The sequence below is a fragment of the Sus scrofa genome, chromosome X (assembly GCF_000003025.6).
Source record: "Sus scrofa isolate TJ Tabasco breed Duroc chromosome X, Sscrofa11.1, whole genome shotgun sequence".
Classification (NCBI taxonomy): domain Eukaryota; kingdom Metazoa; phylum Chordata; class Mammalia; order Artiodactyla; family Suidae; genus Sus; species Sus scrofa.
The window spans coordinates 43,205,465-43,230,880 of record NC_010461.5 but is presented as its reverse complement, the minus strand read 5'-3'; the positions used below and the strand labels follow the sequence as shown (position 1 = coordinate 43,230,880).

The 25,416-nt window shown below is 56.9% G+C and overlaps 3 protein-coding genes across 8 annotated transcripts; 1 reads left to right on the top strand and 2 right to left on the bottom strand.

The window, feature by feature from the left end:
• Positions 513–12,610, top strand: PRICKLE3 (prickle planar cell polarity protein 3). Its single transcript, XM_003135080.4, has 9 exons — positions 513–651; positions 1,994–2,079; positions 3,144–3,327; positions 6,714–6,827; positions 7,717–7,854; positions 9,153–9,356; positions 9,456–9,642; positions 10,830–11,129; positions 11,744–12,610. The coding sequence occupies exons 1-9, from the start codon at positions 610–612 to the stop codon at positions 12,355–12,357; spliced, it is 1,869 nt and encodes a 622-aa protein (XP_003135128.1). The 5' UTR covers positions 513–609; the 3' UTR covers positions 12,358–12,610.
• On the bottom strand, positions 12,563–15,509 carry PLP2 (proteolipid protein 2). The gene is made up of 5 exons (NM_001244435.1): positions 15,248–15,509; positions 14,006–14,158; positions 13,816–13,911; positions 13,188–13,278; positions 12,563–12,962 (listed from the first exon to the last, which is right to left on the bottom strand). The coding sequence occupies exons 1-5, from the start codon at positions 15,341–15,343 to the stop codon at positions 12,940–12,942; spliced, it is 459 nt and encodes a 152-aa protein (NP_001231364.1). The 5' UTR covers positions 15,344–15,509; the 3' UTR covers positions 12,563–12,939.
• Positions 17,992–24,201, bottom strand: MAGIX (MAGI family member, X-linked). Of its 6 annotated transcripts, none has more exons than XM_013986138.2 (6): positions 23,931–24,201; positions 22,825–22,928; positions 21,790–21,872; positions 21,477–21,713; positions 21,199–21,370; positions 17,992–19,779 (listed from the first exon to the last, which is right to left on the bottom strand). In XM_013986138.2, the coding sequence occupies exons 1-6, from the start codon at positions 24,059–24,061 to the stop codon at positions 19,472–19,474; spliced, it is 1,035 nt and encodes a 344-aa protein (XP_013841592.1). In that variant the 5' UTR covers positions 24,062–24,201; the 3' UTR covers positions 17,992–19,471. The 6 variants fall into 6 exon arrangements, with proteins under 6 accessions (XP_013841592.1, XP_003135142.2, XP_003360368.1 ...); XM_003135094.5 differs by lacking the exon at positions 23,931–24,201 and adding an exon at positions 23,735–23,844 and having other exon boundaries at positions 22,782–22,928; XM_003360320.4 differs by lacking the exons at positions 21,477–21,713; positions 23,931–24,201 and adding an exon at positions 23,735–23,844 and having other exon boundaries at positions 22,782–22,928.

Below are 25,416 nucleotides of genomic sequence, written 5' to 3'. Positions count from 1 at the left end.
ATAGGAGTTGGGGCGTGGTGGGGATGGTGGTGGTATAAGACCTAGCTCTCTGACGGGGGCGAGGGAGAGTCAGCAGGGGCTGCCATGGGGTTGAGGACCATTCTTGCCACATTCATCCAAGAGAAAGAGATTCTCAGAACATTACCAATGGGAAGGGAGCCACGAGGTGCTTTAACCCATCCCCCGGATAAACATCCAAAATAAATCCACTCCAAACATCAATACAAATACCCAAGTACCGTAGCGTACACCCCATGGAGTCAGATCGCCACTTCCAAGTCCTCAGGCCCTAGAATGTATGAGACACCATGTGGCACCTTGGGGTTCTGGAGGCCTTGCCTTCAGAGACCCAGCTCCCGCCGGGGCAGGAGGGCAGAAGAGCTTGCGCGCACCGCGCTCCCGGGCTGCGAGCCCCTCGCCTCTAGGCAGAGGGCGCCTCGGCCCGGGAGAGACTGCGAGGCCCAGGGGCGGACCCTACTGGGCGCGCTCCTCCCACGCCGGTGTCAGGTTTACGGAACAGCGAGCTCCCCTGCCCGACGCGCGGTGGCCAGACGGCCACAAGGATTCCATTCGCCTGGCCCGGCCGGCTTGACCCTGCCCGGACGCGCCATGTTCGCGCGTGGGTCCCGGAGGCGCCGCTCTGGGCGCGCGGTGAGCGAAATTATGGGGTCGGGGTAAACTGAGGCTCAGGAGCCGGAGCAGGGGATAGGGAGAGCGAGGAGGTGCTCCACAGAGGATCCGGGAATCCCCAGCCCCAGGATTCCTGACCAGAGGGCCTGGAAGCGTGTGGATGAAGGAAGGAAATCTGGTGGCCCTTGCTGCCTTATCACCTCTGCGCTCACCTTTATCAGCACTCCAGGGACCTCCCCTCTGGAGTGAATTATAGGACGGGATTCTGAGAACCAGAAGACTGTGTCCTGGAGCCCTGCACTCCTGGGGTGCCCAAATACCAAGAGAGTCCGGTAGTTTGGATTGGGGGCAAGAGGGCTGCCAGGCCTCCGCTTGAATGAAGCAGGGGAGCTTTTTTCTTTCTTTCTTTCTTTTTCTTTTTAGGGCCGCACCCGAGGTATATGGAAGTTCCCAGGATGGGGGTCAAATCCAAGCTACGGCTGCTGGCCTACACCACAGCCACAGCCACGCCAGATCTGAGCCGCCTCTGCGACCTGCACCACGACTCATGGCAACGCCAGATCCTTAACCCACTGAGTGAGGCCAGGGATGGAACCCGAGTCCTCATGGATCCTGGTCGGGTTCGTTACCACTGAGCCACAACGGGAACTCTAAGGCAAGGAGCTTTTGACTTCCTAGATAGGTGGGCTTCTCTTTTTTCCTTTGGAGGGGCTGTCTGGGTGGGCTCTGGGTTTTGGTGGTCCAGAGAAGGAGTGAATAGCCCTCAGATCCAAGAGAGAAGACTTTTTGGGGTGTGGGTTTCTGAATGGCTCAGGGGCCTCCTGAGATCCTAGAGGAGCGTTTCGGGTCCTTAGATATGAAAGGGTGAAGGTGGGATTTGGGGGAGGGGGTCTTGAGCTTCTGAAAGGAGGGGCAGGATTTGTGTACTTATCCCAAGTAAGGACAGGGTCTGAGACTCCTACTCTGTGGAATTGGAGTGCTGCTGGCTTCATAGGTGGAGAAGGGGCCCAGAAGAGGCCAGGGAGGAGACACCCCAGATTAGGTACTCTGTGCTGGTGGGGAGAGTACTCTGAGTTCTGGGGGAGGTGTCAGGCTGGGTGAGGGGCGTCCTAGGCTGGCCTGGGGAGGGGAATTCCCTGAAAGGGGGGCATATAGAGAGGTGGCCTCAGCTCCCCCGCCTCCGCCTCGGTTGTGTCCCCCCTCCCCCGCGCTCTGGGCGCTGTCCCAGCCTGCCCGGCGTTGCCCTGGTGGGACAGGCCCCGGCGTGCTGCTGCTGGCCTTGGAGTGGAGAGGCGGGCGTTGACTTCCCTCTCCCTCCCCCGCGCACCTCGCCGGATCCTGCTTGTGCCTCCGCCCACTACAGCCTCCAGAGGCCGAGGACCCGGACCGCGGCCAGCCCTGCAACTCCTGCAGGGAGCAGTGTCCCGGCTTCCTGCTGCACGGTTGGAGGTAGGTGACTCTCCCAGGGCCTTGCCTTCGTCAGGGTCCTACCCTCAGGGGAACCTCCAGAGTAAGTCAAGCCACGCCCCCAGGCTTGAGCCGGGTCTGGCAAGAAAGCTCGGATTCAGAGCCCCTCCCCTGACTCCTTCCCAATTGTCCAGTTCCCAGGAGAGCTCCGCCCCCTCTACCGTCCCGCCCTCAGAAGTGTTCTCCCCTGGCTTCCGAGTCCCATCTCTAGGGAGCTTGTCTGTCCCGGGCTCTGAGCACCGCCTACTGACCCCCACCCCCTTTCTTGGGCTCAGAACTCCTCCCCTAGATGCAGGGTCCTATCCTCTTCGTGGAACCCTGTACTCAAAACGTTTCGTGGGAGTTCCCGTCGTGGCTCAGTGGTTAACGAATCCGACTAGGAACCATGAGGTTGCGGGTTCGATCCCTGGCCTTGCTCAGTGGGTTAAGGATCTGGCGTTGCTGTGGCTCTGGTATAGGCCGGCGGCTACAGCTCCGATTCGACCCCTAGCCTGGGAACCTCCATATGCCTCGGAGTGGCCCCAGAAAAGGTAAAAAGACAAAAAAAAAAAAAGTTTTGTAAAATAGCACAGGCAGAGCCGTACCCACAGGCTCAGAGCCCCAGCCGCCCACAGGTTCGGAGCCTCTGTGCTAGCCGGAGTCCGCCCCTAGGGAAAGTTAGCCCCACAGTGTCCAAAATCCTGAGGGGAAGCCCTTGGACTTATAACTCTATTCTCAGACTCAGAGCCCTGCCCCTCCTCAGGCCGGCTGCCCGGAGAGTCTGACCTAAGTCACAGATGGCCTTGAGGTCCCCACCCCACGCCGCCGTGGTCTTCACGTCCTAGGCCCAAAGCCCCACCCTCCAGCCCACAGCCACGCCCCCAGATTTCCGCTCCGCCCCTCACAGCCCCCGCCCACTCCCAAACTGCGGTCTGGCTCACAGCCTCACCTCCGCTCAGCACCATCTCTCGGGCCCTGTCCCTGCTCCTCAGTTGGACTGCTTGGAATGCCAAGGGGGTCCAAGTGGGCTATCCCTTAGTAATTGACCCCCTTCGTGGACCGCTCAGAAAGATCTGCCAGCACTGCAAATGCCCGCGAGAGGAGCACGCCGTGCACGCAGTGCCTGTGGACCTGGAACGCATCATGTGCCGGCTAATCTCAGACTTCCAGCGCCACTCCATCTCTGACGACGACTCCGGCTGTGCCTCAGAGGAGTACGCCTGGGTGCCGCCTGGTCTCAAGCCTGAGCAGGTGACCAGACCCCACTAGCCACTCTTGCTCACTAGTGGGTGCACATGCGCGCACGCACACACACACACACACACACACACCACTCAGGTGGGAAGTCATTTCCAGGGAAATGCTAGGGTGTGTGGTTAGACTTCAAAGACCCTCTGATCCCTCTGTGATCTAGGAGGGGTTGCCCAGCTCCCCACAACTCGCAAGGAACCCTTATCCATCACTGAGCCAGTTTCTTGGGGCCTGTTCACTCCACTCCTCCCCTTACCTCAGGTGCGTCAGACACCCAGACAGTGAGAACACAGCAGTGAACAAAACACACAAAAATATGTCTGCGCACATGGACGTTATATTCCCCAAGGGAGCAAGAGCCAATAAGCAAACCTGTAAAAATAGGTCAGATGGTGTAAGGGCTATGGAATAAAAAGAGCAGAGAAGTGGGGGAAAGAGAGAGGTTAGAACTGTAAATAGGGGAGCTCTCACTGAGGTACAACAGGATTGGCAGCTTCTTGGGAGCTGTGGGATTTGGGTTTTAATTCCCAGCCTGGCACAGTGGGTTAAGGATCCAGCGTTGCCGCAGCTGTGGCTTAGGTCAAGGCTGCAGTTCAGATCTAATCCCTGGCCCGGGAGCTCCATATGCCCTGGGGCTGCCAAAAATGGGGAAAAAAATTGTGAATAGGGTGCCCAGCTCAGCCTCTGATATTTGAGCTTCCTGAAGGTGAGGATGTGAGCCACACAGATATCCAAGCTTAGAACCATCCAGGCTAGGGGGAGAGCTAATGCAAAGGCCATGAGGCAGGAGTGTGCTTGGCATGTGTGAGAAACAGTGAGGAGACCAGTGTATCTGGAACACAGTGAGCAATGTGGGGAGTGGTTGGACGTGAGGTCAGAGAGATGACAGGGGCCTTGGGGAGAAATTTGACTTCTATTCTGGATGAGGGAGGAGGCACAAATATTCTGGATGAGGGAGGAGGCACAAATGGCTTGTGAGCAGAGAAGGTATGTAATTTGTCTTAGGATTTCACAGGATCCCTCTGTCTGCTGAGTATAAAATGGACTATCGGAGTGAGTGACAGCAGGGGACCAGTGAGAGAGAGGCTACTGCAGTAGTCCAGATGATTGATGCGGGTACTGGCAGTGGAAGCAGCGAGCTGTGATCAGATTCTGTTTTGTCTGGTTTTTTTTTTGTTTGTTTGTTTGTTTTAGGGCCGCACCTCTGGCATATGGAAATTTCCAGGCTAGGGGTTGAATCAGAGCTGCAGCTGCTGGCCACAGCCACAGCCACAGCAACACAGGATCCAAGCTGCATCTGAGCTCTACACCACAGCTCACAGCAATGCTGGATCTTTAAGGCACTGAGAGAGGCCAGGGATCAAACCCAGGTCCTCGTGGATACACCCACAGTATATAGAAACTCTTAGGCTAGGGGTCGAATTGGAGCTGTAGCTGCCGGCCTACACCACAGCCACAGAAACACAGGATCCGAGCCGTGTCTGCGACCTACACCACAGCTCATGGCAATGTCGGATCCTTAACCCCCCAAGCAAGGCCAGGGATCGAACCTGCATCCTCATGGATACTAGCTGGATTCATTACCACTGAGTCACAATGGGAACACCTGGTTGTACTGAAAGTAGAGCTGAGAGGATTTGCTTGTGGGTGTGTGAGAAGGGTGTGGGGGGGTCAAAGATAACTTCGGGGATTGACTGATGCCAGCAGGCCAAAGCAGGAGCAAGTTTGAAGGTTAAGTGCATAAATCTGGTTTGGGCTATCTAGAGTTTGAGATGTGGGTTGGACATCTGAGTGGTCACATTGTCTGGAACTCAAGTAGGAGGTCACAGGGCTGGAGGTATGTGCTGGAGAGACATTAGCCACGAGAAGGTATTTATAGCCATGAAGCTGGATGCGATTCCCAAGGGAATGAAGGTAGACAGTGGCAAGAGGACCAGGGACTGAGCCTGGGGACCCTCCCACCTTTAGGGGTCGGCTGGTTGAGGAGGAACCAAAAGAGGGGCAGAGAAGAGGCAGTCAATGAGGTAGAAGGAAATGAAGCCAGGAGCATGTGGTGGTCTGGAAGCTCAAGGAACAGTGTTTCCAGGAAGAGTGAGGGGATGAACTGCGTCCAGTGCTACTAGCAAGTCAAGTTGGATGAAGACTGGAGTTCTGGTCGTGGCTCAGTGGTTAACAAATCTGACTAAGAACGATGAGGTTGAGGGTTCGATCCCTGGCCTTGCTTAGTGGGTTGGGGATCCAGCATTGCCATGAGCTGTGGTGTGGGTTGCAGACGTGGCTCAGATCCCGCGTTGCTATGGCTCTGGGGTAGGCCAGCCGCTGCAGCTCCGATTCGACCCCTGGCCTGGAACCTCCATGTGCCACAGGAAGCAGCCCTAGAAAATGGCAAAAAGACAAAAAAAAAAAAAAAAAGTTAGATGAAGACTGAGACCTGAACAATGAGTTTAGCCATGTGGATGTCACTGCTGCCTGTGACAGGAACAGCTTGGGGCGGGGCAGGGATGAAAGAGCAGGGAGGCCTGACTGGAATGGGGTCTGGAGACCAAGTGGAGACAGCAAGGGCACACGACTCTTTTGAGAAATTTTGCCGGAAAGGGGAATAGAAAAGAGGAGCCGGAGTTCCCATCATGGCGCGGCAGAAACAAATCCAACTAGGGACCATGAGTTTTCAGGTTCGATTCCTGGCCTCACTCAGTGGGTTAAGGATCCGGCGTTGCCATGAGCTGTGGTATAGGTTGCAGACACGGCTCGGATCCCGCGTTGCTGTGGCTGTGGGGTAGGCCGAAGCAATAGCTTCGATTAGACCCCTAGCCTGGGAACCTCCATATGCTGTGGGTGCAACCCTAAAAAGCGAAAAAAAAAGGTATTTCTACAATTTATGTCAAAAAGTGTTCTGCCTAGGTTTTCAAAACCATCCGAAAAGATATATGGAGCTCCCATCGTGGTACAGTGGAAACGAATCCGACTAGGAACCATGAGGTTGTAGGTTTGATCCCTGGCCTTGCTCAGTGAGTTAAGGATCCGGTGTTGCTGTGAGCTGTGGTGTAGGTCACAAACTCGGCTCGGGTCTGGTGTTGCTGTGGCTCTGGCATAGGCCAGAGTCTACAGCTCCGATTAGACCCCTAGCCTGGGAACCTCCATATGCTGTGGTTGCGGCCCTAAAAAGACAAAAAAAGAAAGAAAAGTCGCCAGAGGGAAACGTGGGGTCACGGCATGAGGGAACCCTCAGCATTTGGCGGGGGGAGGTGGCAGAAATGGCCTGGGGTCATTTTAAATTCCCTCCTGATGACTTTCATTTTCTCAGAGAAGTAGGGACCCCCCAATCCCTCTGCATCTTGTCTCACCCCTAGTCTCAATTGTTTTCTTCCATTTCCATGTCCTCCCAGGTGTACCAATTTTTCAGCTGCCTCCCAGAGGACAAGGTCCCCTATGTCAACAGTCCTGGGGAGAAATACAGGATCAAGCAGCTGTTGCACCAGCTGCCCCCACACGACAGTGAGGTGAGGAGAGAGGAGCTGGGAAGGGCAGACCCAGTAGAGGGGCGCAGCCTGGATAGATGCTGGGCAGCTGGAACGAAAGGAGCAGGGGCAGGAGTTCCTGTTGTGGCTCAGTGGAAATGAATCTAACTAGGAACCATGAGGTTGCAGGTTCAATCCCTGGCCTTGCTCAGGGGGTTAAGGATCCGGCGTCGCCATGAGCTGTGGTGTAGGTTGCAGACGTGGCTTGGATCTGGCGCGTTGCTGTGGCTGTGGTGTAGGCTAGCAGCTGTAGCTACGATTCTACCCCTAGCCTGGGGATCTCCATATGCCTTGGGGGTGGCCCTAAAAAGGAAAAAAAAAAAAAGGTAAGGGGCAGAGGAGGAAAGGTGAGCTGATCTGAGGCGACCAGTGTGGACAGCCAATCAGGGGATATTCCTTGGCAAAACCGCAGCTGGGTCTTGGGAGATAGGTTAAAGGGTGGGGGGAGTATTTCAGACAGGAAGCACCATCTTGAATAAGGGAAGGGCTTACAAGGAAACTTATTGGGAGTTACCGTCATGGCTTAGCAAAAACGAATCTGACTGGGAACCATGAGGTTGCGGGTTCGATCCCTGGCCTCACTTAGTGGGTTAAAGATCCGGCGTTGCCGTGAGCTGTGTTGTAGGTCGCAGACGAGGCTTGGATCCTGCGTTGCTGTGGCTCTGGTGTCGGCCGGTGGCTACAGCTCCGATTAGACCCCTAGCCTGGGAACCTTCATATGCTGCGGGAGCAGCCCTAGAAATGGCCAAAAAGAAAAAAAAAATTACAAGGAAACTTATTTGAGCGTGGATGAAATTGGGAAGAGGGTCCTGGGGGTGGGGGAGGTGGGGGCAGGCATCAGGGAGGAGCCTGGAAGACCGCACTACCCCAGGTACAGTACTGCACAGCCTTGGAAGAGGAGGAGAAGAAAGAGCTCCGAGCCTTCAGCCAGCAGCGGAAGCGGGAGAATCTGGGACGTGGTACTGTTCGCATCTTCCCCGTGACCATCACTGGGGCCATCTGCGAGGAGGTGAGCCATGGAGGGCCTCAGGGAAGGGGGCAGTGCCTTTGCTCTAAGCCCTGGGGGGCAGGGTCCGTCTCTACAGCCCCTGGAAGGTGAGGCCTGTCGCTTGAGCCCTGGTGGTCTGTCTAGTGTCTTTCCCTTGTGTTTTATTATTAGGTGGGACCTTCTCTAAGGCCTCCCTGGCCAGCGAGGTCTGTCTCTAGGGCCCCCCTGGTGGACAGGGGTGGCGGGGGGGGTGCCCTTAGATCCCACTGTTAGGTTTGGTCTACCTGTAAAGAGGCCCTAGTAGGAATTCCCGTTGTGGCACAGTGTAAACGAATCCGCTAGTAACCATGAGGTTTTAGGTTCAATCCCTGGTCTTGCTCAGTGGGTTTAGAATCTGGCATTGCCGTGAGCTGTGGTGTAGGTCACAGATGCTGCACAGCTCAGATCCCACCCCACATTGCTGTGGCTGTGGTGCAGGCTGGCAGCTGTAGCTCTGATTGGCTCCCTAGCCTGGGAACCTCCATATGCCACGGTGCAGCCCCAAAAGGCAAAAAAAAAGAAAAAAAAAATAGAGGCCCTAGTAGATCTTATCTATTAGTTTCCTCCCTTTCAGGCCGTGCATATGGTGTGTGGGCTATCTGGTCCTCTTTTGATCCAGACTTGTCTTTAAGAACCAGCCCACAGGAGTTCCCGTTGTGGCACAGTGGAAACGAATCCGAATAGGAACCGTGAAGTTGCAGATTGGGGGTTGATCCTTGGCCTTGATCATTGGGGTAGGGATCTGGCGTTGCTGTGGCTGTGGCCTATGCCGGCAGCTGCAGCTCCGATTCAACCCCTAGCCTGGGAACTTCCATATGCCATAGGTGTGGCCTTTAAAAAAAAAAAAAAAAAGCCAAGGCACAGTGACAGGGCCTGTCTCGAGAGCTGGGTCATGGTTGGGATTTGTCTGTAAGCCCCAAACCCTGTGGGCGGAGCCAGACTTTAGATCTTACTGTTATGTGAGGTCTCTTATTAAACTCCCCCAACTGGGCCTGGCCTGTCTCTATGTCCCCAACGCCTTAAAGGCAAGACTTTCCTTTAAGGCCATTCAGGAGGAATAGGGCCTGTCTCTGTGGTTTCCAGGAACAGGGTGACTTTCTAGGGACTTTCTCCCAACCCCACCCCTGGTCATGTAGGCAGGGCCTTGTCTCAACGTCACCCCCAGAATGGGGTTGGTCACAGAGGCCATGGGGAAAGGCCTCAGTGTGACACGCTATGGCTGACCCCCATCCATCTGATCATCTTGGTAATGGTGACGGCGTCCATCTGTCATTTGGCAGTGCGGGAAGCAGATTGGAGGCGGGGACATCGCTGTGTTTGCCAGCCGTGCCGGCCTGGGTGCCTGCTGGCACCCCCAGTGCTTCGTGTGCTCCACGTGCCGGGAGCTGCTGGTGGACCTCATCTACTTCTACCACGCCGGCAAGGTCTACTGTGGTCGCCACCATGCCGAACGCCTGCGCCCCCGCTGCCAAGCCTGTGATGAGGTTCGTGCCTCTCCCTCCTCTCCCGGGGGTGCGAATGGAGTGGGGGGCAAGGCCAGGGGTGGGCCCTTCTGATGGCCACTGATGGCCTCTGTCCCCCAGATCATCTTCTCTCCTGAGTGCACGGAGGCTGAGGGCCGGCATTGGCACATGGGTCACTTCTGCTGCTTCGAGTGTGAAGCGTCGCTAGGAGGCCAGCGCTATGTCATGCGTCAGAGCCGCCCCCACTGCTGCGCCTGCTACGAGGCCCGCCACGCGGAGTATTGTGATGGCTGTGGGGAGCACATTGGTGGGTGAACATGGGTCTGGAGGGGGGATGGATAGACAGCTGGATCACAGCCCCACCCCCAGGATTCCTCCTATCTTCCAGGCCCCATCTCTCGTTAGACCCCATATTTTAAGTCTAGCCCCAGAACCACAGCCCTATACCCTTCACTGCGACCCCATTACCAATGTCCCCCTTCATGCCATAACTTCTTTTTTTTTTTTTTTTTTTTTGTCTTTTTGTTGTTGTTATTATTGTTGTTGCTATTTCTTGGGCCGCTCCCTCGGCATTATTGTTGTTGTTGTTGCTATTTCTTGGGCCGCTCCCGCGGCATATGGAGGTTCCCAGGCTAGGGGTTGAATCGGAGCTGTAGCCACCGGCCGACGCCAGAGCCACAGCAACGCGGGATCCGAGCCGCGTCTGCAACCTACACCACAGCTCACGGCAACGCCGGATCGTTAACCCACTGAGCAAGGCCAGGGACCGAACCCGCAACCTCATGGTTCCTAGTCGGATTCGTTAACCACTGCGCCACGACGGGAACTCCCATGCCATAACTTCTAAATGCCACCTACCCAACACTAGGCACCACTAGACATCTAGGCCCACCTCCAGAGTGCCCTCTAATTCCTAGCCCCCCAAAGCTACCCTCCTACCCTCTCAGCCTAGCCCCTACTCCAAGCTATGCCTTATTCTCTAAGACCCTCCTCCATCAGCCTAGGTAAACCCTACCTTCTAACCCAGGCCCTACCCTCTAAAACCCATTCCCTTCCCATCAATGCCATGCCCTTCCTACTATGCCCTGCCACTGCCACCCGGGCCTGTTCTTCAGGCCCACCTTCCACTCTCCTTCCACCTCTTATATGTCAAAGCCTGACCCACATCTTAGAGTCCAGGGCCCCACCCCCACACTGGAAGCCTCCCCCCACCCCCCGCCCCGGGTGGGGGAAGAAAGGGAGGCAAGAGAGACGTTTATCAGCCAGTTTCCAGGAGGGAAGGAGGATGAGGAACCCTGGGGTGAGAACAAAACCTTGAGTTTTCTGCTTTCTCCAGAGAAGGGACCCATTCTGGAGAGGCGGGGAGAGAGGGCATCTCTGGGTACCCTGCCTCCGATTTCCTGCCTCTTCCCAAGAAGGGCCCCCATTCAGGAGGAGTTGGGACTGTGCCTGGGGGCTCTGCCTCAGTTTTCTTCCTCGTGTCCATCCCGGCAGGCCTAGACCAGGGCCAGATGGCTTATGAGGGCCAGCACTGGCATGCCTCAGACCGCTGCTTCTGCTGTAGTCGCTGTGGGCGAGCCCTCCTGGGCCGCCCATTCCTGCCGCGTCGTGGTCTCATCTTCTGCTCTCGAGCCTGCAGCCTGGGGTCTGAGCCCACAGCTCCCGGGCCCGGCCGCCGCAGCTGGAGCGCAGGCACCGTCTCCACACCTCTCGCGGCCTCCACAGCCTCCTTCTCTGCTGTGGAGGGGGCCTCTGAGACCACCACCAAAGGCACCAGCACTGAGCCAGCGTCTGGTGAGCTAATCCTCGAACCATGCCCAGCCATTCCAGTGCCCCCGACTCAACCCTGTCCCCTCCCCTTGACTCCTTCGGGTCCTTCACCTGCAGCATCCCTGGCCCCGCCCCCACCTCAGCCCTGACTCCGCCCCCAAACCATTCCAGGCTTGGTCTCCGTCCCAGACGACACCCCTACGCGAACCCTGGTTCCGCCCCATTTCTGTACAGGGCCCTTCCCCTACCTCCACTTGTCCCAGCTTGAGCCCAAGTTCCACCTCCTTTCCTCCAAATCTTTGACCCCCTCGCCCTCCGCCCCCATTCCATCCCAAACCACGTCGGCGCCAGCCTTGGCCACGCCCCTTCCACCAGACGTCACGCCCCCACCCCTGCCACACCCCATTCACCCATCCAGCCCTGCTCCTCCCGCTTTCAACCACCTCCTCCTCCCCACCCAGAGCCTGCCCCGGGCCTCAGAATTCCCGGACTCTCCCCGCTGCCCTGCTCCGACGCCGGCCCCCGCTTTCCCAGTCCTGATGGGGGAAAGGAGAGAGAAGGCCCTTCCAAAGGCTTCCCCTGGGCGTCGGGGGTAGGGGGGGAGATACAGGGAGTCCCTCCATCTCTCTCTTTTCCAGCTGCAGGCCCGGAGGAGCCCGCCCGCTTTCTGAGAGGGGCCCCCCACCGCCACTCCATGCCCGAACTGGGGCTCCGCAGTGCCCCCGAACCACCCTCAGGGCCTCCCGGCCAGCCAGACCCGCATCCGGAAGATGGAGCCTTCGGTCGCCAGAGCGCCCCGCGCGTCAGCTTCCGCGACCCTCTGGTGTCTGACGGAGGCCCACGGCGGACCCTGAGTGCGCCCCCAGCCCAGCGCCGCAGGCCGCGCAGTCCCCCGCCCAGGGCCCCCACCCGCCGCCGCCACCGCCGCCACCACCACCATCATCATCACCACCACCACCATCACCATCACCGCCGCCACTCGAGCAGACGTCGCCACCATCAATGTGACTCAGGATCAGGGTCAGACTCAGGCTCTTGCTCCAGCTCGTCCACCAGCCCCAGTTCCGAGTCCTCAGAGGACGACGGCTTCTTCCTGGGGGAACGCATCCCGCTGCCCCCACACCTGTGCCGGTCTGTGCCTGCTCGGGACACTGCAGCTGAGACCCCCAACTCCCCATCTCCACAGCTCCCCGGGACCTCGCGCCCAGGGATGTCTCGCCAGGCCAGGGACAAGAACTGCATCGTAGCTTGAAGGAGAGACAGTCCAGGGGGGTCTCCATTCTCAAGTCAGTGTCGATGACGACCCCCCCCCAACTTCAGTCATAAATCCCCTTCCTTCCTCCCTCCTGTTTGTATTACTGAAGTAATTTAATATTTGTTGTAAAACAGACCTGGCTTCTTTACTTCCTTGCTCCAGCCTAATTTTCCCCCCTTCCTGATGATGCTTGAGATTTATCTACGTTTGATCAAAGGCTTAATTTATTCATTCTCATATGTTCTAACAATCTGGTTATTATGTATTTATTCCTCCATGGAACCCCTCCCACCCAACACACACAGAAAAGGTTATTTGGAGAGGGTCACAACCTGGGGCCTGGAGTCTGAAATCTGTGGCTTTAGGTGGGGGCATTGTCCAGGCAGAACTAGCGTCTCTGGATACTGCAGAAGGAAGGTGGACCTAGGCGGACCCATAAGGGTGGCCACGCCCAGGAGGGTTGATTGGCAGGCTGGAAGGCATGGTCTCCCGGTAAAGGCACTTTCAGTAGGGGCGGGAAGGAGTTATTGCGATGGAGGTGTTATTTGCAGGTTGCTGAGACACGCGAAGGGAGTTCACCTACACGGGGCCATCTGCAGGGTCTACAAATGAGGAGAAGAGAGAAACAGCATTGGCAGGTTCCTGTTACAGATTTTAAGACGCCCATTTTACCGATAAGTATACTGAAGCTTATGGTACTTTTTGGCACTAAAGCCTTGAGTACCAAGAAGGGACAGAGTTCGCATTCGTGCTCTTGGAAGACCTCTTGCTTTCTCAGTCCCCTTAACCACACCGCCCCCCCCCCCCCAACACACCCACACACTTACCAGTAGGGGCTGCTGTATGTCTTTGCTGCCTCAAGGGGAAAGTAATGTAGGCATCGTAGCCAAACAAGCATGCAGCCAGTAGGCCCAGTACCTGGAGAGGGTGATGAGAAGGAGGTGGGTTGGATTAGGGCAGGTCACACTCCTCATTCTTTTACTTCCTTGTACCTACCACCTTCAATGACTACCCCACGCAGGGATGATGACTAAAGCCCCAGGTTGAGAAGTCAGAGAGCCCCAGGGAAAGGCCAGAGATGAGTCTCTACCCCCACCCTCCCCCTTCCTAGTACCTCTCAACACAGTGCAGCCACAGAGTGGCCCCATATATAGGCGGCCCCATTCATACTGTACACGGAGACAAAGCTCTAGCAGATGGTAGTCTAGTGTATTGACAAAGGGGCCGTCTCATTGTGCTTCCCACACAAGTCCCTGTGTTGGACAAATTGTGGCCCTTTATTGCCAATGACACTTGGGGGAGGAAAACCAGGACCTGAGTCAGCCTTTTCTGCAGGAGGCCCTGAGGACAGGTGTGACCTCCTGTGGGTCACACACTTTCTGACAGAAGCAGAGACACAAATGGCCCCGGGAGCCTCAAACCCCTCTCCCAGTGCTTCAGAGCCACAGCCTTTACCCCTGCGGCAATTTTGGAGCTGTGTCCTCCCTCCACGAGCACAAGGATGGAGGTGATCAGGTAGAGGATGGCTGCTATGAGGGTTCGGAAGAAATCCTGTGAAGGGCAGGGAGAAGAGGAAAGTCAGCATTCAAAATCCCCCCCCTCCCCAAGCCCCTCCCTAGCCTGGTCATTGTGGCCCCTTTCTCACACTCCAAGGCCAGTTGATGATTTGTATCTTGGTGTGCAGGTCACACATGTAGATGACAAAGAAGACAGCAGCAAAGATCATCTCTATCACCGACAGGAAAGAGAATCCTGACGTCGCGGCACTGAAGCAGATCAGAATCACCAGGCACACTACCTGGAAAGATAGGCGAAAGGGGGCTTCGATCGATCGACTCCAAGGGCTGAGGGCGTGGGTTTAAATTGGGGGTGGGGAGGGTCTCAAACTCAGATGCCCACCAGGACTGGGAAGATGACCAATAGCTAAACACTTAATGTGTGCATACTGTGTTTGGGATATTGTTCTAAGAGCTGTACAGGTATTAATTCCCTCAATCATCGCAACAACCTAATGAGCCAGGTACTATTATTAATACCTTTATGTCATAGATGAGAAAAGAGAGGAACAGAGAGACACGAGGTAACTTATCCAGGGTCACCTAGCTAGGGAGGGGTAGGGTTGGGTGCCTCAGTTTCCCCTCTTTTCCCTTCTAGGATAGCCCAAGGGGAGTGGTGCCTTCAGGTGGTTTTTGTGAGCGCTGCTGGCGCCAGCTTCAGGGCTTTGACGGGGCGGGACGTGCGGTTCCCCGGGCAACCCCTTTGGGAATCGGTGCGAGTGACACCGGAGGGGCAGGGCTCTGTTAAAGGCGCCGCACCTCTTTTACGAGCGACTCAAAGGAGGCACCCCCTTTGCCGGGGGTGGGAAACCGAGGCTCCCGAGCGGCCCCAATAGCTAAGGACCTCCCGCCCCGTCACAGAGGAGCGAGGAAGAACTGGGGTAGGACGGGTGGCCCTGCCCCGCGGGACAAGCGCGCGCGGGGGCCCCACCCCAACAGGTCCCGCCCCTGGGCGCTCTGCCAGCCCGCCCGCCACTGCCCAGGCCGCGCCACGCCCTGCCACGGGAGGATCCCCCACCACCCAGCCCCGGGAACCCCTTCTATGAGTCCACTAATGAATCTACGGGGTCTCCTTCCGCGGGGTCGCCCGTATGCCCTGTGGGCCTCGTGCCTGACTCCATGGGCCAGCAGCTGCCGACCACCTTCTCCAAACCTCACTGACTCGCCCTGCATGTGCCCCTGGTTTCGGGCCTCCGTCACCGACCCACCCACCCCGCGCCCCACTGCCGATCACCCGCGGCCGCGAGCCTGCCTCCCCCGGGGCTGCCCCAGTCCGCGTGATCCAGCCACTCCACCCGCCTTTGCCCACCAGCCAGTCCCAGGACACTTACAATCTCAGCCAACAGGACAAATCCCTTTCGGGTGCGCGAGAAGTTGGTGCAGGCGGCCCAGCAGCCCGGGGCCGAGAGGCGCTCGGAATCCGCCATGGCGTGGACCTGAGTCCCGAAGGGCGCCGAGGAGCTGCTCGCTTGCTTGCGGGTTCGAGGACGCTGCACACCCAACCGTCTTCCCCGCCGTCTGGCCGGGAAGGGGGCCCCGGGGCGAAGGAGGGAGTGAATCACCGCGCGGAGCAGAAGCGGGCGGGGCCGGAGCGGGCTGGGCCAGGTGGCTGCCGCCCCGGAAGCCCCTCGCCCCGCCCGCCAAGGATTCTCCTTGCCCAGCGCACAGCGCACAGCGCCCCCCACCCCGCCCCGGGGCGCCCCATCTCGGGCGGCGGGGGGGGGGAACTACCAGCTTCTGAGGCTCGGCAGTTCCTCGTAACGTGTGTTGAAAGGAGACGACCCTTCCCGTTTTTAGAATACAAATGTGCCTGGGGCTGCCTCAACTCAGAAATGTTTTGGCTTTGGGGAGGGAGTGCCTCAGTTTCCTTAGCTGGAAAAAGGGCCAAAGCCAGGGTTAAATTCAGGTCCGTTTTCAGAATTCAGCATATTTCGGGGTTTAGAGAGTTTTCCCAGTGCATATAAGATATATGACTTTTCTCAGCGGTGTCTGAGACTGCCCGGTTAAAAACTAACAAACAAACACGTTATTTCCTCATGGAATGGTGTGGCCGTTCACAGCAAGTGGGATAAGCCAGGACCAAAAATCACTCCTGGTTAAGTCAAGTTTTGTAACCAAATGAACCAAATGGTGCCCAACTTTGTGGGAAAACTGTGGGTCTCTGGAGTTTTTTTGGATTTTGGAATTGTGGACAAAAGGTCATAGACGGTGGAATAAACCTCTTAGTAGCAATGGGAATGGGACCTCGCCAGTGCACAGACCCGAGACAGAGAGAGAACAGAGCCTGTGGAGCATCACGCTGCTGAGTAGATGAGGGTGGACTTTTTTAATAGTGTCAGAGCCCAAGATATGATTCTCTGTTCTGCAATTCTGGGGAGGTCTTGGCCCTAAGTGCTGAGCTTCTGTTTCCTGCTTCTAAGTAAAGGGTCTGTCAGCCCAGTCCCAGATGAAGAATGGGGAAGGAGGACAGGCTTATTTATTGCTGGGAGCTTGGCAAGATGAGGGCAAGGCTCTTGGGTGCCAGGCTCGGTGAACAGGCTGATGACATTTGAAGAGCGTGTTATCCTGAGCGAGTAATTTCTCCTGACTCAGCCTCAATTTCTGCATCTGCGACATGCACCTGGTCACGGGCATCAGGATCTCCCCCAAGATGTGCTGAGGGGCACACCCTCCAGAGTGGGTGTTGCTTTCATTCTCATCTCATTGGAAGGCCAGGATGGTTCAACCAAGGCCGGTCTGCTTTCCGTCCCCAACCCGGAGTCCCACACAACCACAGAAGGGGCTCCCCTCTTTCAGCCCAGGTTGCCTGAAGAGTGATTGGATAGTGGAAGGCATGAAGCACACTTCCCAGAGCCAACTGTGTGCTTTCCAACTCTTTGAGGACGTGCCTGAGTTTCTAGAACAGAACAAACCCTGCTCTGCATCAGGGCCTTTGAACTTGCTGTCCCCACAGCTGTCAATATCCTTTTCCCAGCCCTTCAGACACCTAGCTTCTTCTTCTTTTTTTTTTTTTTTTTTTGGTCTTTTTAGGGCCGCACCCACAGCATATGGAGGTCCCAGGCTAGGGGTCCAATCAGAGCTATGGCTGCCGGCCTACACCACAGCCACAGCAATGAGAGATCTGAGCCACACCTGCGACCTACACCACAGCTCACAGCAATGCCGGATCCTTAACCCACTGAGCAAGCCAGGGATTGAACCTGCATCCTCATGGTTCCTAGTCGATTCGTTTCTGCTGAGCCACGACAGGAACTCCCCAGACATGTGGCTTCTGATCATTCAGGTCCCAGCTCAGATATTGTGTCTTCAAAGAGGCCAGCAGCCACCATCATTACCTCTCCCACCATAACCTTTGGCTTTCTTCACAATTCTCGCTTCTCTCTGAAATGATCTTTTATTTATTCTTGTCTTTTCTTTTCTGACATCTGTCTACCCCTCCCCCACTACATCATCTGCATAAGGATAAAAACCTTTGCTTCATTTCTACAGCATCTCACCACTGCCTCTGAATGCAAGGTAAACAGTTGGGGCTCAATTAATACTTGTTGAATGCAGGTGAGATTAAGAGGACAGGCTTGGGAATCAGGCAAGATTAAATCTTGCTTCCATCCCCAACTTCCTCAGGCTATTTATACTCACTGGGCCTTACTTCTGTCTTCTGTGAAATGGACATATCAGGATTGTTGAGTTGGTGTGTAACTAACTAGATGGGAAAATAGGGAACTATATCTGATCACTTGTGAAGGAACATGTGAGAAAAAATATATGTATAACGGGGTCACTTTACAGCAAAAATTGACAGAACACTGTAAATCAACTACAATAAAAAAATTTTTTAGGAGTTCCCGTTGTGGTGCAGTGGTTAACGAATCCGACTAAGAACCATGAGGTGGCGGGTTCGATCCCTGGCTTGCTCAGTGGGTTAAACGGTCCGGCGTTGCCGTGAGCTGTGGTGTAGATCGCAGACACGGCTCGGATCTGGCATTGCTGTGGCTCTGGCATAGGCTGGCAGCTATAGCTCCGATTAGACCCCTAGCCTGGGAACCTCCATATGCTGCGGGAGCGGCCCTAATAAAGGCAAAAAGACAAAAAAAAAAAATTAAGAAAAAAAGAAAAGAAAACCAGATCGTGCTGGTAAAGCCTGTAGCCCAGATAAGGCTAAGTAAATGATGGCTGGGGTTACTATTATTTTAGTCTCCTGGGTGTGACTGTGTTTATAGGACTGGGGCTCTAGAGCCCTTGCCTGAATTCCCTAGAGCCACACCTCTACCAGGCTCTGAGTCAGGGTCAGCTAGAAGCCCGGGCACACTCCCCCACAATGGCTACAGCGCTAATTATTTAAGATTTCACCTCTTCACCTGGCGCCAAGCCTGGCTTTACAATCCTTCTCTGTTCCCCAGAGCCGCCATGGACACTCACGATCTGGTCCTTTCATTTCTCTTCCCCACCTCTCCAGCCCCTCCCCAAAGGGGTAAGAGCTGCCCATTCCCTCCAGACCACAGCTTCCTTCTTCGGGGGGATGAGACCAGGTGTTCAGGATGTGGTGACATCGGAGGTGACCAGACATTTCTAGCTTCGGTCAGCGCCCGCTTTGGGACTACATGGATTGGAGTCTGGCTGGTCATATAAGCCTTGACTTTGGGGCTCTGTTCCCAGGGTAGAGGAGACTCTGGCCTCTCCCGGGACCGGGAACGCCCAGCGTGTGTCTTGTGCACACAAGCCCAGCTGCCTTTCGTCACCATCTATGGAAGAGGGGGGGCGCGGCCCAAAGGTTTTAACAGCCTTTTTTAGCCCGGCCCGCTGACTCACACCTTCTGGCTCCACCCCGATGGGGGCTCCAGGGCCCCAGCTCGTGCCCTGGGGGTGGCAGTCTACAGGCTAGGGAAAGCTGGCCGACCAAGGGGGAAGTGAGAGACCGCAGACGCTCAGCGAAAGAAGCAGCCCTGGTTCTAATCTTGCAATTTCAGCCCCCGCTGGGGATCTGGACGATTCTCGACTGGGCTCTGGGTATACTGGTGCACTTCCGACACAATAGGCCCCACTTCTGCATTCTCCACGCCGTGCACAATAATTAACTGTGAGCCCTACACACCTCCAAAAAAGTGAAATGAATGAATGGGGAGAGAAGCAGGAGTTGGCCAAGGGGAACGGAGTGGGCAGAAAGCATGCCAGCAGAAGCAAAGAAGTCTCTTAATGGCAAGAAAGAAACAGTACGAAGTAAGCTTGTCAACAGCTGCTAGAAGAGGCCCTCCTGGAGACCAGATCGACCCACCCCCTTTACGGGTTGGACTTGGGAGCCCCACCCGGCCTACAGCACCTGGAAAGTCAGGACTGGACCGAACCATTTTATTATCTCCCCCCCCCCCAATCTAGAAGTGCAGGGCGAGCCGGTCCAGGAGGGCCATACCACTGACGCCGCGAGGGGAGCCCGGGCTGGTCGACTGAGCTGCTGGAAGACCAGACCAACTGGAAGCTCTCCGCGCAATGCTAATAGGCATGGGCAGAGCGCGCTACATCCGGGATGGGCACTACCAAGTAAGCCGTCTGATGCACGCTCAGTGCCTCCGCCTTCCGGCTGCCATCTCAAGGGCGAACTGCGCTGCCCCCGGGACCCCTAGGGCCCGCGAGAGCCGTTCCTCGCTCGGCACCAGCCAGGGTCCGGGGGAATCTGGGGTTTGGTCTTCTGGGTCCTCCGTGCAGCGCTCAAGCGGAGGATCCGCGGGGCCGTCGGCTGCTCCTGCTGGGCTAAGCTCCGCGCTGCCCCGGGTTTGGGGAGTCGTACGGGGTCGAGGGTGCTGAAGCGGGGAAGTGCTGGCGCTGCGAGACCTCATCACCTCTGGTCTCCCAGGATCTGGGCTGAGATCTGAGGATGGCAAGACTGTGGTTTAGACTGGGCGATAGGGTGGGAGATGAAGATGGGGCCCCTTAGCTGAGAGTGGCTGGAAAACTCTAAGAGCTGCGGGAGACCGAGATCCTGGTACTAAGAGAAACCTCCAGTCGAGGCACGGATGTGCTTTTCAGGAACCGGGGCCACCCAAGACCTCACACTTTCTTTCCTGAAATTCTTCCCCTCCTGGATCCAGAACACTCCCATCAGAAATCAATTCCCACACAGTCCAAAGGAAATCAACCCCCTCCCATCTAGGATCCCAGATTCTAACCTTGCTCATCCACCCTTCCTCGACTACCAACGCTTCCCCTGATGGACCCTTTGTCTTTTGGGACTAGACCCCCCCCTACCTTCTGGAGCCCCGTTCCATCCCCTCTCCTCTAAGACTCACAATGCCTTCCCATCTGAGGACCACAACCTTTCTTGCTGAACACCCACTTTTCTTTTTCTTTCTTTCCTTCTTTCTTTCTTTCTTTCTTTCTTTTTTTTTTTTTTTTTTTTTTTTTTTTTTTTTTTTTTTTTTCTTTTTGCTATTTCTTGGGCCGCTCCTGCAGCATATGGAGGTTCCCCCGGCTAGGGGTTCAATCGGAGCTGTAGCCACCGGCCTACGCCAGAGCCACAGCAACGCGGGATCCGAGCCGCGTCTGCGACCTACACCACAGCTCAGGGCAATGCCGGATCGTTAACCCACTGAGCAAGGTCAGGGACCGAACCCGCAACCTCATGGTTCCTAGTCGGATTCGTTAACCACTGCGCCACGATGGGAACTCCTCTTTCTTTCTTTCTTCCTTTCTCTCTTTCTTTCTTTCTTTCTTTCTTTCTTTCTTTCTTTCTTTCTTTCTTTCTTTCTTTTTTCCTTTTTTTTCTTTTTTCTTTTTTGGTCTTTTTAGGGCCGCACCCAGGGCATATGGAGGTTCCCAGGCTAGGGGTCTAATTGGCGCTACAATTGCCAGCCTACGTCACAGCCACAGCAATGCCAGATCTGAGCTGCGTCTGCGAACTTGAGCTGCACAGCTCATGGCTACACTGGATCCTTAACCCACTGAGTGAGGCCAGGGATCGAACCCGAAACCTCACGGGTCCTAGTCGGATTCGTTTCCGCTGCGCCATGATGGGAACTCCTGAACGCCCACTTTTACCCCAAACCCCTTCCTTCCTCTTCCCTCCAGGTACTTCAAAAGCCTCCCCTCCGAAATCCATCCTTTTTCCTATCGTGGGACCCCACTCTTTCTGCCCCCCACTTTGAGACTATCATGACCCTCACAGACACCAAGCCCCCAATCTTCCCCACTGAGGATGCCAAACCCTTCTTGCTCAGGACCCCAGCCTCTCCACCCTGGAACCCTTTTCTTCCCCTCACAGATCCCTGACCCCTCTCCCCTGGAAACCCACCATCTTCTTTCCGGGACCCTCCCACGCCCTCAGGCTTGCCGGGGTGGGTCTTAGGAGGCCTGCTTAGCACCAGACAGAGCCGCGGGCCGCTTGCACGAATCCTCTCCACGACCTGGGCATGGGTGAGCCCCTGCGTTGACTCTCCATTGATGTGGAGCACGAGGTCGCCAGGCTGCAAGAGTGCAAGGCAAGAAACGTTCTAGGAAAGTCAAAATAGAGAGCACACCGACAAAGGGTGAGGGCTGGCACTCTTGAATGGAGGGTGCCTCATTGTTCACCTGCAAGCGACCACAGCGCTGTGCTGGCCCATCCTTCAGCAGCCCGCGCACTGCCAGTGGAGCGTCCCCGCCTGTGTCTCGGCCTCCACTTAATGTGAGGCCAAAGCCCATGGAACTGCGAATCAGTTCCACACAGAACCGACCAGAGGCCTGGAGCGGCTTCGAAGCACCACGTGTCTTACTCTGGGTCACTTGGGGTGGCGCCGTACGCGTACCCAAAGTCTCTGACCGACGATGCTACAGTAAGGACACAAGTGTACATACATTGCCAGTCTCTAGGTAGGTGGCTTGGATTAAGGGGAAGAGGTGGTACCTGGGGCCGATGTGCCATGAAAGTGGCATTAGGAAGGCGACTGTCCGTGACCTCTATGTCCGCCGAATCCAGCACGCTAATGGCTGGGGAATGAAAGAGGCAGTCGGAGGAGTACTATAAGGAAACCATCTAGGAAGTGCCCCGTAAGTTAATATTCTAGCCTCTTTGTCTCTGGGATGTACAGATTTGCTCATGCATTTAACTAGGCTCCGCTCACACGAATAACTATCCTGATATCGCATTGTTGTTGTTGTTGTTGTTTTCCGTTTTGGCTGTGCCTGCAGCAAGTGGAAATTCCCTGGCCAGGGATCCAACTCTAACCACATCACCGACCTGAGCCACTGCAGTGACAGCTTTGGATCCTTAATCGGGTCTGACACGAGGGGACTCCTGGATCCCGCCTTTATAAATAATAACCCTGGGACTGGCTATTTGAATAATTTTCCAGACCTTCCTACCACCCTAATAAAACCCAGATCCTGCCCCTCAAATTAAACCCTTAGACCCACCCTACAGGGTGCTACTCCACGATTTAGTTGCTGAAGATTTCAGGCCACGCTCTCTAGTTAGCCTATAAACCTCAACCCATTGCTGACTTTTCCAGCCACAGCCCCTTCACCCGCTTATAAGCTCCAGTCCCTTGACTAACCTTACGGTCCCGCCCCTTAGCTGAATGCCCGCCCCAACCCTCTCTAGGCCCCGCCTCCTAGGAAATGCCACTCGAAATCCCTCTGACAATGGTAAAGTTCAGCCCTGCACCCACACTGATCGTGCAACGTTCACCCACTGCAATAACCCACCTCTGTGTCACCTCCCAGAGGAATATTATAGGCTAAATCCCAGACCCCTCAACACCGCCGAGCCTCGTCCTCCCAACTCACACTCACTCGCTGGCCCCACCCAGGGCAGTAACTAACAATCCCAGGCCCGCCCCCCCAGAACCCGGCTCCGCTCCGACCACGCCCTCTGGACGCCCCGCCCCTGTCACGCACCCTCCTTGGGGCGCAGGCGCAAAGTGGCGCCCGCCCTGCGTACCAGCGCCGCCACGTCCGCCGCAGCTCGGGCCGCCAGGGGGCGCGCGTCCAGCCGCGCCAGCCGCTCCCGGGCGCTGGGGCCCGCGCGCGGAGGAAGGCCACCGCCTGGCGAACGGAAAGGGCAGATCAACGCCCACCTTCAGTCTCAGCGAGCCCCCACGCCCCCCGATGACCGAAGACCTAGAGTGGCCATCAAGATCCCGGAGACCCGGGACCACTCTTCCACAGTTGCGAAGGTCACCGACTGTCCCTCGCTTGCCCGTGGACCCCGCCTGCCCCCAAGATATCTCTGGACTTAGCTGTTTAACCCCAGTATTCCCGGACCCCTCCGAACACCCTGTGGGCATCTCTGGAGGTGTCCTACTGCCCCCTCCCCCAACTGCCGCCAGAATCCCAGATCCCAAACTCTTCCCCGCCAGCATCGAGAAGGATCCCGACTCTCCCAGAGGTCCCGACAGAACACGGTCCGGCCCCCTGTGGCCCCGGCACCCCCGGTTCCCCTCTAGATAGCCTAGGTACCCCTGCCGGCCCACGTAGCCCCGGATTGCCCCTTCCCATATCCTCGCAGGGCCCTGCCTAACCCCCCGGAGGCCACCACAGACCCTGCCCGAGTGCCCAGGTGTGTCCAGTGACCCCGGGCAGACCCCCTCCTGCACCTCTCCCCGGACCCTCCTGAGAGCCCCCGGGTCTGGTGCACCGCTTCGCAGCGCGGGTGCGGGTAGGGGGCCCAGAGCCCAGCCCGGGTCGCTGGGGCCCTGCCCTCTATCGCCGCCGCCGCCGCCACGGCCGCCGCCGCCCCTTGGGCGCCAGGGCTGCCTTGTTTACCACCTGCCAGAAGGAAAAGGTGACGAGCAGACAGGCGGGGCGAGGGCTGGCAGGGACGCGTCCACTCGCTCCCGTTCGCCCCGTACCTCCTCCGCTCCCCCTAGGGTCTGTGGCGCCCCCCGCGCGCGGCTCCATGACCTGTGCTCGGCCCGCTGGACGCACGGACGCCAGTGGCGTGTTGGGAGCGCCTGGGCGAGCTCACCTGGCCGCCTGCCCGGGCCTGGACGCGGCTGAGGCCGGCCGGTCCCGTGCTCAGGCGCCCCAAGCAGCGCGGTGACCTACCTGGCGGCCCGCAAGGAGGCCTGGCCCAGGGAGGGAGCCCGCGCGAGCCCTTGGCCTCGCTCTGCCGCAGGCGCTGCCTCTCTTTCCCAGCACCGTGGGAAACCTCTTTTCCACCCCGGGGATGTCGTCATTCCACGTGGGAGAGGGGGACGTCGAGGCCCAGAGACGTTCAGGGCCCCTCCTGCGCTCTGACAACTGGAAACTGGATGCGGACCCCGAACCCACGTTACCCAGGGTATTCTGCAGCCTCCAGCAGAGCTTTGCACATCGTAGGCACTCAGTAAATTGGCGGGGAATGTGGGGCTGGGGGGGAGGGTGACCTCGGAGGCTTGGGGGGCCACGGGAGGGAGGCGTCAGGGCCCTGAGCATGATAGGGTTGGGGGATTCCAAAGGTAGGGAAGGGTGGGTCTCCTGGAGAGTGGAGGGACAGTAGGGGGCTGGACTCGAGGAGGCTTTCAAGGCACGTGGGTGGAGGGGACCCCAGGCAATGAGAGGGGAGAGAGGAGGCCCGTCCTAGGTCTGAAAGGGGGTGGGGGTGAGGGGCTCTGGAGACAAAGGCCCCGAGGGGGGAATGCTTGGGCACAGTGGTCCTGTAGTGGAAGCAGGAAGGAGGAATGGGGAGCAGGGAGAGAAGGCCTGTGGCCACCACTTTGTGGAGGAAGAAGCTGAGGGCGGGAGGGACCCAGGGCCCCTCCTCAGCCAAGGGCAGTGTGGGTCTCAGGCCCTTCACCCCCGACAGTCCCTTGGCCCAGTTACTATGTCACCATGGGCTGTGGACGGGCACACTGTGTCCTGGTGTCCATCCTGGCTGGCTGGGCCACCTCTCGCTCCCTCCTTTCAGGGTCCTGGCGGTCCTTGTCGGTGACATGGCTGAATGGTCCCTGCTTTCATTCTTCCTTCGACCCCATGCGCCTCCCATCTCGGACCTGCCCTTGTCTGAGGGGGACACACTGGACCCCCTTCACTGCTCTGCCCTGTTCTTGTGACCCCATGGGGCTTTCGAAGTTCCCCAGCTATGCCCACTGTCATTCCACCTCCCTGCCTTTGCCCATGCTCTTCCCTCTTCCTAGCAGACCCTTCACAGCCTTTTTTCCACCTGTCAGGTGACTCTATTATCAAGGCCCAGTTCAAAGGCTCCAGCCCTCCATTCTTCCATTTGAAACAAACACATGTTCCTCTGCAGACCATGAATGATTTTCTATGTAGACTTGGAAACCAAAGTGCCTCTGTTGGAGTTCCCATTGTGGCTCAGCGTTAACAAACCCAACTAGTACCCATTATGATGTGGGTTCAATCCCTGACCTCGTGCGTGAGTTAAGGATCCGGAGTTGCTGTGGCTGTGGTGTAGGCCGGCGTCTACAGCTCTGATTCAACCCCTAGCCTGGGACCTTGCATATGGCCCTTAAAAAAAAAAAAAAAAAAAAGGGGAGTTCCCATCGTGGCGCAGTGGTTAACGAATCCGACTAGGAACCATGAGGTTGCGGGT

Bases quoted from the DNA above. Each gene is read 5' to 3' on its own strand.
- PRICKLE3 (XM_003135080.4), top strand. From the start codon at position 610: ATGTTCGCGCGTGGGTCCCGGAGGCGCCGCTCTGGGCGCGCG. The intron at 9,357-9,455 runs GTTCGTGCCTCT...TCTGTCCCCCAG, and splicing joins GCTGCCAAGCCTGTGATGAG to ATCATCTTCTCTCCTGAGTG. The intron at 9,643-10,829 runs GTGGGTGAACAT...CCATCCCGGCAG, and splicing joins TGGCTGTGGGGAGCACATTG to GCCTAGACCAGGGCCAGATG.
- PLP2 (NM_001244435.1), bottom strand. From the start codon at position 15,343: ATGGCGGATTCCGAGCGCCTCTCGGCCCCGGGCTGCTGGGCCGCCTGC. The intron at 13,279-13,815 runs GTAAAGGCTGTG...CACCCTCTCCAG, and splicing joins GCTCCAAAATTGCCGCAGGG to GTACTGGGCCTACTGGCTGC. The intron at 12,963-13,187 runs GTAAGTGTGTGG...CCTCATTTGTAG, and splicing joins ACATACAGCAGCCCCTACTG to ACCCTGCAGATGGCCCCGTG.
- MAGIX (XM_013986137.2), bottom strand. From the start codon at position 23,245: ATGCTGGCGGGGAAGAGTTTGGGATCTGGGATTCTGGCGGCAGTTGGG. The intron at 21,714-21,789 runs GTACCACCTCTT...TCCTTACTGTAG, and splicing joins TCATGGCACATCGGCCCCAG to CATCGTCGGTCAGAGACTTT. The intron at 19,780-21,198 runs GTGGGTTTCCAG...TGCCATCCTCAG, and splicing joins AGGGTCCCGGAAAGAAGATG to ATCTCAGCCCAGATCCTGGG.